The sequence below is a fragment of the Rhinoderma darwinii genome, chromosome 1 (genome assembly GCF_050947455.1).
Source record: "Rhinoderma darwinii isolate aRhiDar2 chromosome 1, aRhiDar2.hap1, whole genome shotgun sequence".
NCBI lineage: Eukaryota > Metazoa > Chordata > Amphibia > Anura > Rhinodermatidae > Rhinoderma > Rhinoderma darwinii.
Window position 1 is genome coordinate 557,051,966 of NC_134687.1, and position 13,771 is coordinate 557,065,736.

A 13,771-nucleotide genomic window follows, 5' to 3' on the forward strand; every position below is an offset into this window, starting at 1 on the left:
CTAATAGTGAGGAACGGATACACAATATATACGTATAAGACAGTTGCATAACTTTTGATTGTACAGTGATAAAGTTTTATTTACAAAAACAAACAAACAGAAAACTCCTTTAAATATAGTAAGTGATGAGGGTTGAGTGAAGGGCAAATACTATCCATCCAACTGTCCAAATTAATTTACTTTTCCATTAACACATGACTGCAGGATCTGAATACACACTGGGTTTGTTTGCAATTTGTAACTATGGAAAGACACAAATCTACATAGGAGTTTTAAATTTAAATTTGTATTTCATTTAGGACTTTTTGCAAAGCTGCTTCATTTTTTATTGTTAAATGCATTTGAGGGAAAAAAAAATGGTTGCAAATAGCACTGACTATGATATGACATGATACATCCAAGAAATTGTTCTCTTTGGGCAGGTATGTGTACTTTTTTTTTTAACCGCTGCTTAATAGGCAGGCAGAATCAGTATTTTGTAAATCCTGTTAGAATAATTCTCTATACTCTTATCTTACTCAGAATAAGGTGCTGTGGTGGCAGCTTGCAGATCCTGTGACACCCCACTGACTTCAGCATTTTGAATTAGGGGTGCACGATACCGATATCGATACTATTTAGATTCTGTGCACCCTCAAACGGTTCAATACCGTGAATTCATGTATTTTGATACTAAGCTGTGCGGCCGCACAGCTTAGTAGTGTAATACATAAAATTAGTCACTAGCATGATGTAATGAGCATTAGAAACATGAGAAAAAGGAGTCATAAGCCAAAAGTACACAAAAAATATATATGATTTTATTATTACATCAAAAGAACAGATTATAAAAACACAACGAGGTATTAAAACTGAGAGTAAGCCAGTGGATCAATCATCCAAAACACCTCAACACAGGTATGCTAAAGGTACTCTATAAGGAACGGTTCTGTTAGCTATGAATGGGTAAAGGGAGGAAGACGCACCGCTGTCCCATACAGACACTGCTGAATCGCTGCAACAGCAAGTGCGTAGTCCTATCCCCAAAAGACACATGTATATCCAATAGAGGACAATACCATCTATAAGAAAATCACAGTGGAATAGCGTCTAACTCTACTTAATGCATGGTCCTAGATACCGGACAGGGAATAAAGGTAACCTGAAGTGACCCGATAGAAAGAGAACCAAAGTCCGCATAACAGATGCCAGTGGTTAATAAATGATAGCTTACCCATGGAGGATTTAAAAGTGAGATGATCCACCTAGTGTTAGAGGCACCCCACTGACTTCAGCATTTTGAATTAGGGGTGCACGATACCGATATCGATACTATTTCGATTCTGTGCACCTTCAAACGGTTCAATACCGTGAATTCATGTATTTTGATACTAAGCTGTGCGGCCGCACAGCTTAGTAGTGTAATACATAAAATTAGTCACTAGCATGATGTAATGAGCAGCAGCACCCCTGAAGACAGACAACATGGTGAGCACACTGCAAAGTGCCTACATGTTCTGTCTTGCTCATTAGTGCACCGCCAGCCGCATCACATCATGCTAATGGCAGGGGCACAATCAGTGTGCCCGTGTGAGCTCCGCTGTTATCCCCTTGAATGCCACGATCAAATCTGACCACGGCATTCAAGAGAAAATAAAAACGGGGACCGTTGTTTGATGGCATCACAGGGAATGCCTGTGACGCGATTGAGGGACATGCCTTATATGGTCAGGCAGCCCAGGGACCCCAGGTCTGTCTGACCATATTTCCTGTTAGGGCACACTTAGGTATATCCTAACAGCTGTCTGTGTACTATCAGTACACAGGCTAATGTAAAAAAAATGTTAACCCCTTACGGACACAGCCTGTTTTGGCCTTATGAGCCAAGCAAATTTTTTAAAATCTGACATGTGTCATTTTAAGTGTAATAACAATGGAATGCTTTCATTTTTTCAAGGAATTCTGAGATTGTTTTCTCGTGACACATTGTACTTTAAGTTAGTGGTAAAATTTGGTCAATACATTCAGTGTTTATTTGTAAAATTTAGAAAAAATTTGCATTTTTCTAAATGTAAATGCATCTGCTTATAAGACAGTTAGTAATACCATGGAAAATAAAAGTTGACATTTCCCATGTCTACTTTATGTTGGCATAGTTTTTTTAACGTCCTTTTATTTTTCTAGGACACTACTATACTTAGATCTTAGGAGCAATTTCTCACATTTCCAAGAAAATTTCGAAAGCCTTTTTTTAGGGACCAGTTCAGCTCTGAAGTGGCTTTCACGGCCCTATATATTAGAAACCCCCTATAAATCACTCCATTTTAAAAACTGCACCCCTCAAAGTATTCAAAACAGCATTTAGAAAGTTTATTAACCCTTCACGAGAATTAAAGCAAAGTGGAGGTGAAATTTACAAATTTTATTTTATTTTTGCAGAAAATCAATTTTTCGGGGCCTCCTTTATATATTTCAGGCACCATGTCAAGTTTGAAGACGTCTTGTGGTGCCAAAACAGTGGAAACACCCCCAAAAAGACACAATTTGGCAAACTACACCCCTCTAAAAATGTTCCAATAAAACCTATACATTTTCAATTTTTACAAAGGCATAAAGGAGAAAACATTTGAAAAGCAGTTTCTCCCGATTACGGCAATATCCCACATGTGGTAATAAACTGCTTGGCTCGGAAGGGAAGGAGTGCCATTTGCAAAGGCCCTGAGAGACCAAAACAGTGGAAACCCCCAAAAGTGACCCCATTTGGCGAACTACACCCCTCAAGGAATTTATTGAGGGGTATAGTGGGAATTTTAACCCCACAGTTTTTTTAGCTAAATTTTGTGAAATTAAGCCGTGAAAATGAAAATCTATATTTTTCCTAATAAAATTAAATTTTAGCTCAGATTTTTCCATTTTTACAATAGATAAAGGAGAAAAAGCACCCCAATATTTGTAAAGCAAACTCTCCTGAGCACGGCAATACCCCATATGTGGTAATAAACTGCTGTTTGGACACACGGCAGGGCTTTTGGAGCTAAAATTTTGAGGAATAGTTTGCGGTGCCATGACCAAAATCAGTGGAAACCCCCTCAAGGAATTTATCGAGGGGTATAGTGAGCATTTTTACCCCACAGTTTTTTGCTGAATTTAGTGGAATGAGGCAGTGAAAATGAAAATCTACATTTTTACCGTTAAACATGGAAATTTTCAATTTTGACAAGGAATAAAGGATAAAAAGCACCCCAACATTTGAAAAGCAATTTCTCCAGATTATGGCAACACCCCATATGGGGTATAATTTTCCAAACTGCTGTTTGGACACACGGCAGGGCTCAGAAAGGCAGGAGCGCTATTTGGCATTCAGATTTTGCTGTAATGTTTTTTGGGCACTATGTCACATTTTTAAAACCTCTGAGGTACCAGAGTACAGTGGAAGCCCCCAAGAAGTGACCCCATTTTAGAAACTTCACCCCCTCAAGGCATTTATCATTTGCCTGGACATATGACGGGCTTAAAAGTGAAAATCGCCATGCGCATTTGAGGTCTATTTTGGCGATTTTCACAGCATTGACCCACAATTACAGGGCTCCGAGGCCAAATAGTAAAACAAATCCCTAGTAGTGACCCCTATTTTGGTAACTACACTCCTTAAGGCATTTTAAGGGGTGTAGTGAGCATTTTGCCCCCACGGGTGTTTTTTCATTCAAAATTAATGTGTAGCGCATGGTGCAAAGTAAAAATTTCAATTTTCCGCTGATATGCCATTTGTTGTGCCCAGTTTGTGCCACTAAAGACAAATATCTCATAAAGTGATAAGCGGGTTCTCCCGGGTATGGTGATGCCATATATGTGGACATAAACTGCTGCTTGGGCACACAGTAGGGTTCAGAAGGGAAGGAGCACCAATTTGGCTTTTGGAGCACAGATTTTGCTTGGTAGGAGTCTTGTTTGGGGTTTTTGCTGGTATTTATTTCAGTTTATGATGTGGGAGCATATGTAATCTGTGCGGAGAACATCAGGGCATAATAATAAGTGGGTATAATAATTATTCGGTAACTAAATAATAATTCACAGATGTGTGATCAGTGTAGCACTGATAAATCGTGCCCGATCTTATCCGCTTTTGGACACTCTGTACATTTTGTGTCGCCATATTCTGAAAGCCAGAACTTTTTTATTTTTTCTCCAACTGAGCTGTGACTTTTATTGTGGGAGAATCTGTAGTTTTCATTGGTACCATTTTGGGGTACATGCGATTTTTTGATCACTTTTTATTCAATTTTTTGGCAAGCAAGGTGACCAAAAAACAGCGATTCTGACAATGTTTTTTATAAAAAAAAATTCCAGTGTTCACCGTGGGATATAAATGACAATTTTACTTTATTCTGCGGTTGATACGATTACGGCAATACCATATGTATATAGTTTTTTTTATGTTTTACAGCGTTTGCACAATAAAATCACTATTTTTAAAAAAAATAATACATTTTTTGTGTCACCATATTCTGAGAGCCATAACTTTTTTATTTTTCAGTTAAAAAAGCTGTGTGAGGCCTCATGCACACGAACTTATTTTTGTCCTCCCGTAAATACTGGCGTAAATACGGGTCCTTGGTCACACGTATTCGACCCGTATTGCACCAGTATTTACGGACCAGTGCCGTGTAAATACGGGTCCGGTGTCACCCGTATTCCACCCGTATTTTCGGCCACGTTTTCGCTGCAAAACTACAATGAAGTAATCGGCAGCCCTTCTCTCTATCAGTGCAGGATAGAGAGAAGGGACAGCCCTTTCCGTAATGAAAGTAAAAGAAATTCATACTTACCCGACCGTTGTCTTGGTGACGCGTCCCTCTCTTGACATCCAGTCCGACCTCCCTGGATGACGCGGCAGTCCATGTGACCGCTGCAGCCTGTGATTGGCCTGTGATTGGCCTGTGATTGGCTGCAGCGGTCTCATGGGCTGAAACGTCATCCCAGGAGGCCGGACTGGAGGAAGAAGAAGGGAGTTCTCGGTAAGTATGAACGTCTTTTTTTTTTTTTACAGGTTGATCTATATTGTGATCGGAAGTCACTGTCCAGGGTGCTGAAAGAGTTACTGCCAATCGTTTAACTCTTTCAGCACCCTGGACAGTGACTATTTACTGACGTCGCCTAGCAACGCTCCCGTAATTACGGGTGCACACACGTAGTCACCTGTAATTACGAGAGCCCCATAGACTTCTATGGGCCTGCCCGTGCCGTAATTACGGCCTGAAATAGGACATGTTCTATATTTTTCAACGGAACGTGCAACTTCCCGTAAGCATACGGGGAGGTACCCGTGGCCAATAGATGTCGATGGGCCCGTAAAAACGTGCCGTAATTACGGCCCGTAATTACGGGCGTTTTTACGTTCGTGTGCATGGGGCCTAAGGGCTTGTTTTTTTTGTAAGATGGGTTAAGTTTTTATTGGTACTATTTTGGGATACATTCGACTTTTTATTCCATGTTTTGGGAGGGGTGGTGACTAAAAAATAGTGATTTTGACATTGTTTTTTTCATTTACTTTTTTGTAGTGTTCACCGTGCGGGAAAAATAACATTATAATTTTATAGTTTGCGCATTATGAACGCGGTGATACCATATATATGGCTTTTTTTTCACGGTTTCATTTTTTTCATATAATAAAAGCATGCAGCACTACATGTGGTCTGTAAATCTACTAGGCAGAAATAGCCTATACAAGAAACTGGCCCATTTCTTAAAATGTTGTGTCAGATTTTCTGAAAATCTCTGAGCAGTGCCAAAAGGGTTTAAGCATTCTGCAAAGTCTTTTCATTCTGAAAATAAATGTCAGTTTGAGACCAATATGTCAAACCTCCAGCAAGACTTCAGATTTTCTAGGAGACCTAGAATTAGAAGTAAAAAATTGCCTCTTTATGTACATTATTAGTGTAAAAATCATTTTCAATTTCTCATTTCTATGTTGAGATAAAATCACTTGAAATTACAGGCCCTAAGCTGAAGCCGGTACTGATTATTGGATTACTTTTGATCACTGTCAGGTGCAGTGTTGTCAAGGAGACCTTGTGTGGATCCTAAACACCCATTATATAAATCTCCACACGTATTCAACACATCCATAGGCCTTAGGGGGGATTCACACGAACGTGATTTGGCAGCGTGTAGGCCGCGTGGTTTTCGCGCGGCACGCAATGCCCTATAGAAGTCTATGGGGCAGTACACACAGTCCGTGTATTTTGCGCAGCGTTTGTTCGCTGCGCAAAATACGCGACAGGTTCAATAACTCTGCGTATTTCACGCATCACGCACCCATTGAAGTCAATGGGTGCGTGAAAACCAGGCAGGTCGCACGGAAGCACTTCCGTGCGAACAGACTGAAACAGCGCACGAGCTGTCAAAAGGATGAATGGAAACAGAAAAGCACCACGTGCTTTTCTGTTTCCAAGCATCCAAACGGAGTGTCTTTGCGAGGAGCGAACCCCGACAACCGAAGCTAACTTCACCGGGTTCGGCCAAACTCGGCAAAAAAAATTCCGGTCCGCGACGTCGGGAGACATTCACTGTGCATGGTGCTGAAAGAGTTAAACTGTTTCAGCACCATGGACAGTGACTTGCGATCCCAAAATACATTAACCTGTAAAAAAAAAGTTCTAACTTACCGATTACTCCTGTCTCCTTCCTGCAGTCCGACCTCCCGGGATGACACTTCAGTTCAAGTGACAGCTCCAGCCAATCACAGGCCAAGCACAGGCTGCAGCCAATCACAGGCTGCAGCGGTCACTTGGACTGCCGCGTCATCCAGGGAGGTGGGGCCCGATGTCAAGAGAGGCGCGTCACCAAGGCAACGGCCGGGAAGTTCTCGGTAAGTAGGAACTTCATCTTTTTTTTTTACAGGTTTTTCGCTGTTGTGTTCGGCATTCACTGTCGAGGGTGCTGAAAGATTTAGCTCTTTCAGCACCTTGGACAGTGACGGGCGTTGACAAGCCTCATCTCTATGATGCCGGCTGCGCGAAAATCACGCAGCCGCGCATCAGACACGCATGACACACGCAGCTGTCAAATGGTTTTTGCGCTCGCAAAACGCCGCGTTGTTTGCGCGCGCAAAAACGCAACGTTCGTGTGAATCTGCCCTTAAGCACATGGCCGTATTACGGCTCTATTTTGTAGTACCAATGCACACTCATGATTGGGATGCTAAATACAGTACATGTCCAATATTGTGTGCTTAAGAGCCAAAAGTAAACTTGGTGTCAAGGAATCACTACTTAAGCAATTCCCCAGAGTGCAAGTTTATGGAATTGTTATACGAGCAATTCGCCAAAGACAGCTGGAGAATGTCTGGATCAAGCATGCAGGTAAATCAGCTACCTCAAGTCCGTCACCACTCTGGTCAGCAGTCTAAGGCTACTCTATGGTCTTCACCAGAGCCCACCGCAAAGCAGGGTGGATTTGGCTGCATAGAACCCAGGTTGCTTTTACAGAATACGGTGTTGGACGGGAAGTGCAACTGCAGGCAAAATGAGAACGGATAACTAGAAAGCCATAGGGGTGGTCAGCAAGCAGAGTTCACAACCAGGAGATACTAAAAGTCCAAATCAGTGAGAAGAGGGTAAATTCAAAGACAAGCTGAAGTCCAGTTCAAGGAATCCAAATAGTCAAGGAGATACAGGGTGTAACCAGGAGCTTGAACAGAACATGCATACACAAGAAAATCACAAGCACCAATGAGAAGACTGAACAGATTCAAATACTACACTCTTGGCCCGGATAGGTAGCAGACAGAGAAATGAGATTGGCTCTGTATCTTAAACCAGGGCCACCTCGAAGCTAGGCTAGTAGTCATGACAACCTTAAAATGACAGACGTTTCCTAACACCTGGCACCACCATCTAAACATGGGAGTCAAATTGATCAACCTTTATAAGAAATCTATCCAGACCAAAATATTGTGCGTTAAAAACTAGTTCATCACTGTGTAACAAGATCTGACAATGAACAATCTTACCTGTCCTATTTAAGTGAAGGCTTTCAAACAGGGTTGGAGTTGTATAATTACTAGTCTCTTCCATTCTTATCTTATTTCCTGGGTCTGTCCCTTTTTCTCTGCAAATTTATGGTAAATTGCAGGTTAATTACTTAACCCAATAGAAACGTGTTTACAAACGAATGGCTAAAATTCATTATATAAGTTGCATAATATTATTTGAGCATAAATGGGTGGGCAACAATACATTTCCATCTGAATAGTACCTTTCACTGATGTTTCCTGCATTTCTGTGAAATTCGAGTCTGGCGGATTTCCTCAAAACAAGTTCAGCTGCCTTTGTACTTTCTGTGCTTTGTTGTTCCTTTAAAAAAAGGAGAATTATTTTAATGTAGGTTATCCTCCAATGTTTAATATATACATTTTATATTTATTAGGCTCTGTTCACACTGCACTCTGTTATAGGAGCCTCGGTCAGCAGTATGGTCAGATTTGAGAGGCAGAAAAGCTCTGCATGTAGCGCTATTTTTCCCGTCAAGGCAGTGGACACCACAACAAAACCCAAAAGACCCCATTGTAAGTCAATTTTGTTAAGGATCTGCCAGGCACAGCTTCTGTATCCACTCCCATAGGTAATCAGTCTGCACCTGCTTCTGTGTCTGTGAGACTGACTCCATCTTCCACCACTCAGGATGGCAGGCTTAGGAGTGGGAGAGCCTATAACACCCTGGCCAGACGGAGCTAGCTCCCGCCCTCTGTCTATTTATACCTGCCTTTCCTGTTCCTCCTTGCTTGTGATTCTTCTCGTTTGGTTTCCTGGCCCTGCTGCAGCTTCTGAACTATTTGACCCTGCTTCATATTGACCCTGGCTTACTGACTACTCTCCTGTTCTGCGTTTGGTACCTCGTACACTCCTGGTTTGACTCGGCTTGTTCACTACTCTCCTGCTCTGCGTTTGGTACCTCGTACACTCCTGGTTTGACTCGGCTCGTTTACTACTCTTGTTGCTCACGGTGTTGCCGTGGGCAACTGCCCCGTTTCCCTTTGTTCTGTGTTTCCTTGTCTGGTTGTCTGTCGTGCACTTACTGAGTGTATGGACCGTCGCCCAGTTGTACCCCGTCGCCTAGGGCGGGTCGTTGCAAGTAGGCAGGGAATGAGTGGCGGGTAGATTAGGGCTCACTTGTCTGTTTCCCTATCCCTGTCATTACATAATCACAAGCCCATATACCTACTCTACCCTGGTCCCTCACACCACTATGGACCCCCTTGAGACCCTGGTTCAGCAAATGCAGGGTCTCTCCCTACAGGTCCAGGCCCTGGCTCAGAGGGTCAACCAGCCTGATGCTACCATGGTAGTGCCCCTCACCTCACCTCTTGAACCCCACCTCAAGTTGCCTGACCGGTTCTCAGGGGACCGGAAGACTTTTCTCTCCTTTCGGGAGAGTTGTAGGCTCTATTTTCGTTTAAAGCCCCACTCCTCAGGTTCTGAGAGCCAGCTGGTGGGTATAATTATGTCCCGGCTCCAGGAGGGGCCCCAAGAATGGGCCTTCTCCTTGGCTCCTGACGCCCCTGAACTTTCCTCCGTTGATCTTTTCTTTTTTGCTCTCGGACTCATTTATGACGAGACTGACAGGACTGCCTTTGCCGAGAGTCAGCTGGTGACCTTACGTCAGGGTAAGAGACCTGTTGAGGAGTATTGCTCTGACTTTAGGAAGTGGTGCGTAGCTTCTCGGTGGAATGACCCTGCCTTAAGGTGCCAGTTTAGGTTGGGTCTGTCGAACGCCCTGAAAGACCTGCTAGTTAGCTATCCCTCTTCTGACTCCCTAGACCAGGTTATGGCATTAGCGGTACGACTTGACCGACGTCTCAGGGAACGACAACGTGAACGTTTATGTGTTTTCTCCTCTGACTCCTCCATGATGCCTCCCGAGGTTCCGTTACTTCGTTCTTCCACGGAAGACTCGGAGGTACCTATGCAACTCAGGGCCTCCGTGTCCCCCCAACAACGTAGAGAGTTCCGCAGGAAGAATGGTCTCTGCTTCTATTGTGGGGATGACAAGCATCAAGTGAACACCTGTCTTAGGCGTAAGAATAAGCAGCTGGAAAACTTCCGCGCCTAAGTGATGATCAGGGAGGTCACTTGGGCGCACAGGTATTTCCCGTAAATATTAAACGTAATAAAATCTTGCTTCCCTTTCAGGTCTCTTTTGGTAGTAGATCTGCTACCGGCAGTGCCTTCGTGGATTCAGGGTCGTCTGCTAATATCATGTCTGTGGAATTTGCTATGTCTCTAGCTATGCCTTTGATTGATTTGCCTAAACCTGTCCCGGTAGTGGGTATCGACTCCACTCCTCTTGCTAATGGTTATTTTACACAGCATACCCCTGTTTTTGAACTCCTTGTTGGCTCCATGCATTTGGAGCAGTGCTCTGTACTGTTGATGCAGGGATTATCGTCCGATTTGATTTGAGGCCTTCCCTGGTTGCAGTTGCATAATCCCACGTTTGACTGGAATACTGGGGATCTTACCAAATGGGGTAATGAATGCTTGACGTCATGTTTTTCTGTTAATTCTATTTCTCCCCGAGGAGGTGAACACGCTACCTGAGTTTGTTCAGGACTTCGCTGATGTTTTCTCTAAGGAGGCCTCCGAAGTGTTACCTCCTCATAGAGAATACGATTGCGCTATCGAATTGGTACCAGGAGCTAAGCTCCCTAAGGGTAGGATATTTAAGCTCTCTTGTCCCGAACATGAAGCCATGAGAGAGTATATCCAGGAATGCCTGGCCAAGAGTTACATTCGCCCCTCTACTTCCACGGTAGGTGCTGGCTTCTTCTTCGTAGGGAAGAAGGATGGTGGTCTTAGGCCATGCATTGACTACCGTAACTTGAATAAGGTCACTGTAAGGAACCAGTATCCCCTTCCTTTGATTCCTGATCTCTTTAATCAGGTTCAGGGGGCCCAATGGTTCTCTAAGTTTGATCTACGGGGGGCATATAACCTTATCCGCATCAAAGAGGGGGATGAGTGGAAGACTGCGTTTAACACGCCCGAAGGTCATTTCGAATACCTCGTCATGCCCTTTGGGTTGTGTAATGCTCCCGCGGTCTTCCAGAATTTCATAAATGAGATTTTAAGAGATTATCTGGGGGTATTTCTTGTAGTGTACCTTGATGACATACTTGTGTTTTCCAAGGACTGCTCCTCCCACATTGAGCATGTCAGGAAGGTGCTCCAGGTCCTTCGGGAAAACAAACTGTTTGCGAAGACCGAAAAATGTGTGTTTGGGGTGCAGGAGATACAATTTTTGGGTCAAATCCTCACTCCTCATGAATTCCGCATGGACCCCGCCAAGGTCCAGGCTGTGGCGGAATGGGTCCAACCTGGCTCCCTGAAGACGTTACAGTGCTTCTTGGGGTTCGCTAATTATCACAGGAGATTTATTGCTAAATTCTCGGTCATCGCTAAGCCTCTTACGGACCTCACTCGCAAGGGTGCTGATCTCCTCCACTGGCCTCCTGAGGCTGTCCAGGCTTTTGAGGCCCTTAAGAAGTGCTTTATCTCGGCCCCGGTGTTGGTTTAGCCCAACCAAATGGAGCAATTTATCGTGGAGGTTGACGCGTCCGAGGTGGGAGTGGGGGCTGTCTTGTCCCAGGGTACCAGGTCCCTCACCCATCTCCGTCCCTGTGCCTACTTCTCCAGGAAGTTTTCGCCCACTGAGAGTAACTATGATATTGGCAACCGCGAACTCTTAGCCATTAAATGGGCATGTCCACTTCCTGGAGGGGGCTAGGCACCAGGTAACGGTCCTTACCGACCACAAGAATCTGGTTTTCCTAGAATCGGCCCGGAGGCTAAACCCGAGACAAGCTCGATGGGCGTTATTTTTTACCAGATTCAATTTTTTGGTTACCTATAGGGCTGGGTCTAAAAATATTACAGCTGATGCACTGTCGCGTAGCTTCATGGCCAGCCCTCCTTCGGAGGAAGATCCTGCTTGTATTTTGCCTCCAGGTATAATCATTTCCTCTATTGATTCTGATTTAGTCTCTGAAATTGCTGCTGATCAAGGTTCAGCTCCCGGGAACCTTCCTGAGAACAAGCTGTTTGTTCCCCAGCAATTCCGGCTAAGGGTACTTGGGGAAAATCATGACTCCGCACTATCTGGTCATCCAGGCATCCTGGGTACCAAGCACCTCATTGGCAGAAACTATTGGTGGCCTGGGTTGCCTAAAGACGTTAAGGCCTACGTCGCCGCTTGTGAGGTTTGTGCTAGGTCCAAGAAACCCCAGGTCCCGACCTTGGACCCATATCTCCATGGATTTTATCACCGATTTGCCTCCATCTCAAGGCAAGTCGGTGGTGTGGGTTGTAGTAGACCGCTTCAGTAAGATGTGCCACTTTGTGCCCCTCAAAAAACTACCCAATGCTAAGACGTTAGCTACCTTGTTTGTCAAACACATCCTGCGTCTCCATGGGGTCCCTGTCAATATTGTTTCTGACAGAGGGGTACAATTTGTTTCTTTGTTTTGGAGAGCCTTCTGTAAAAAGTTGGAGATTGATCTGTCCTTCTCCTCTGCCTTCCATCCTGAAACTAATGGCCAAACCGAGAGGACTAATCAGTCTCTAGAACAATATTTAAGGTGTTTTATTTCTGACTGTCAATATGATTGGGTCTCATTCATTCCCCTCGCCGAATTTTCCCTTAAAAACCGGGTCAGTAACTCATCAGGGGTCTCCCCCTTTTTCTGTAATTTTGGGTTTAATCCACGGTTCTCCTCCGTTTCACCTGGTAGTTCCAACAATCCCGAGGTAGAGGTCGTTCATCGGGAACTGTGCACAGTCTGGGCCCAGGTTCAGAAGAACCTAGAGGCGTCCCAGAGCATACAAAAAACTCAGGCAGATAGAAGACGTTCTGCTAACCCCTTGTTTATGGTCGGGGATCTGGTGTGGCTATCGTCAAAGAACTTGCGCCTTAAAGTCCCGTCCAAGAAGTTTGCTCCCCGGTTTATAGGGCCGTACAAGGTCATTGAAGTCCTCAATCCTGTCTCCTTCCGACTGGAGTTGCCCCCATCTTTTCGAGTACACGACGTGTTTCATGCCTCCCTCCTTAAACGCTGCTCCCCGTCCTTGGCTCCCTCGAGGAAACCTCCTGTCCTTGTTCTCACCCCTGAGGGGGTAGAATTCAAGGTGGCCAAGATTGTGGACAGCAAGATGGTGCAAGGCTCCCTCCAGTACCTGGTCCATTGGAGTGGATACGGGCCTGAGGAGAGGACTTGGGTACCCGCCCGGGATGTTCACGCTGGGGTATTGGTCAGGAGGTTCCACCTTTGTTTCCCCAATAAACCAGGTCCATCTAGAAAGGGTCCGGTGGCCCCTTATAAAAGGGGGGGGGGTACTGTTAAGGATCTGCCAGGCACAGCTTCTGTATCCACGCCCATAGGTAATCAGTCTGCACCTGCTTCTATGTCTGTGAGACTGACTCCATCTTCCGCCACTCAGGATGGCAGGCTTAGGAGTGGGAGAGCCTATCACAGCCTGGCCAGACGGAGCTAGCTCCCGCCTTCTGTCTATTTATACCTGCCTTTCCTGTTCCTCCTTGCTTGTGATTCTTCTCTGTTTGCTCGCTGGCCCTGGTGCAGCTTCTTGAACTACTTGTCCCTGCTTCGTATTGACCCTGGCTTACTGAATACTCTCCTGCTCTGCGTTTGGTACCTCGTACACTCCTGGTTTGACTCGGCTTGTTCACTACTCTCCTGCTCTGCGTTTGGCACCTCGTACACTCCTGGTTTGACTCGGCT

At 44.7% G+C, this 13,771-nt stretch overlaps 1 protein-coding gene across 7 annotated transcripts in view; it reads right to left on the minus strand.

The window, feature by feature from the left end:
- Positions 1–13,771, minus strand: part of ANKRD31 (ankyrin repeat domain 31) — a 250,225-nt gene that overhangs the window by 98,918 nt on the left and 137,536 nt on the right. For all 7 annotated transcript variants that reach the window (XM_075838389.1, XM_075838395.1, XM_075838375.1 and 4 more), the window contains exons 18-19: positions 8,236–8,333; positions 7,991–8,088 (exon numbers count right to left, since the gene is read on the minus strand). In XM_075838389.1, the coding sequence (XP_075694504.1) occupies positions 7,991–8,088; positions 8,236–8,333 (196 nt within the window). The remainder of the gene's footprint in view (positions 1–7,990; positions 8,089–8,235; positions 8,334–13,771) is intronic.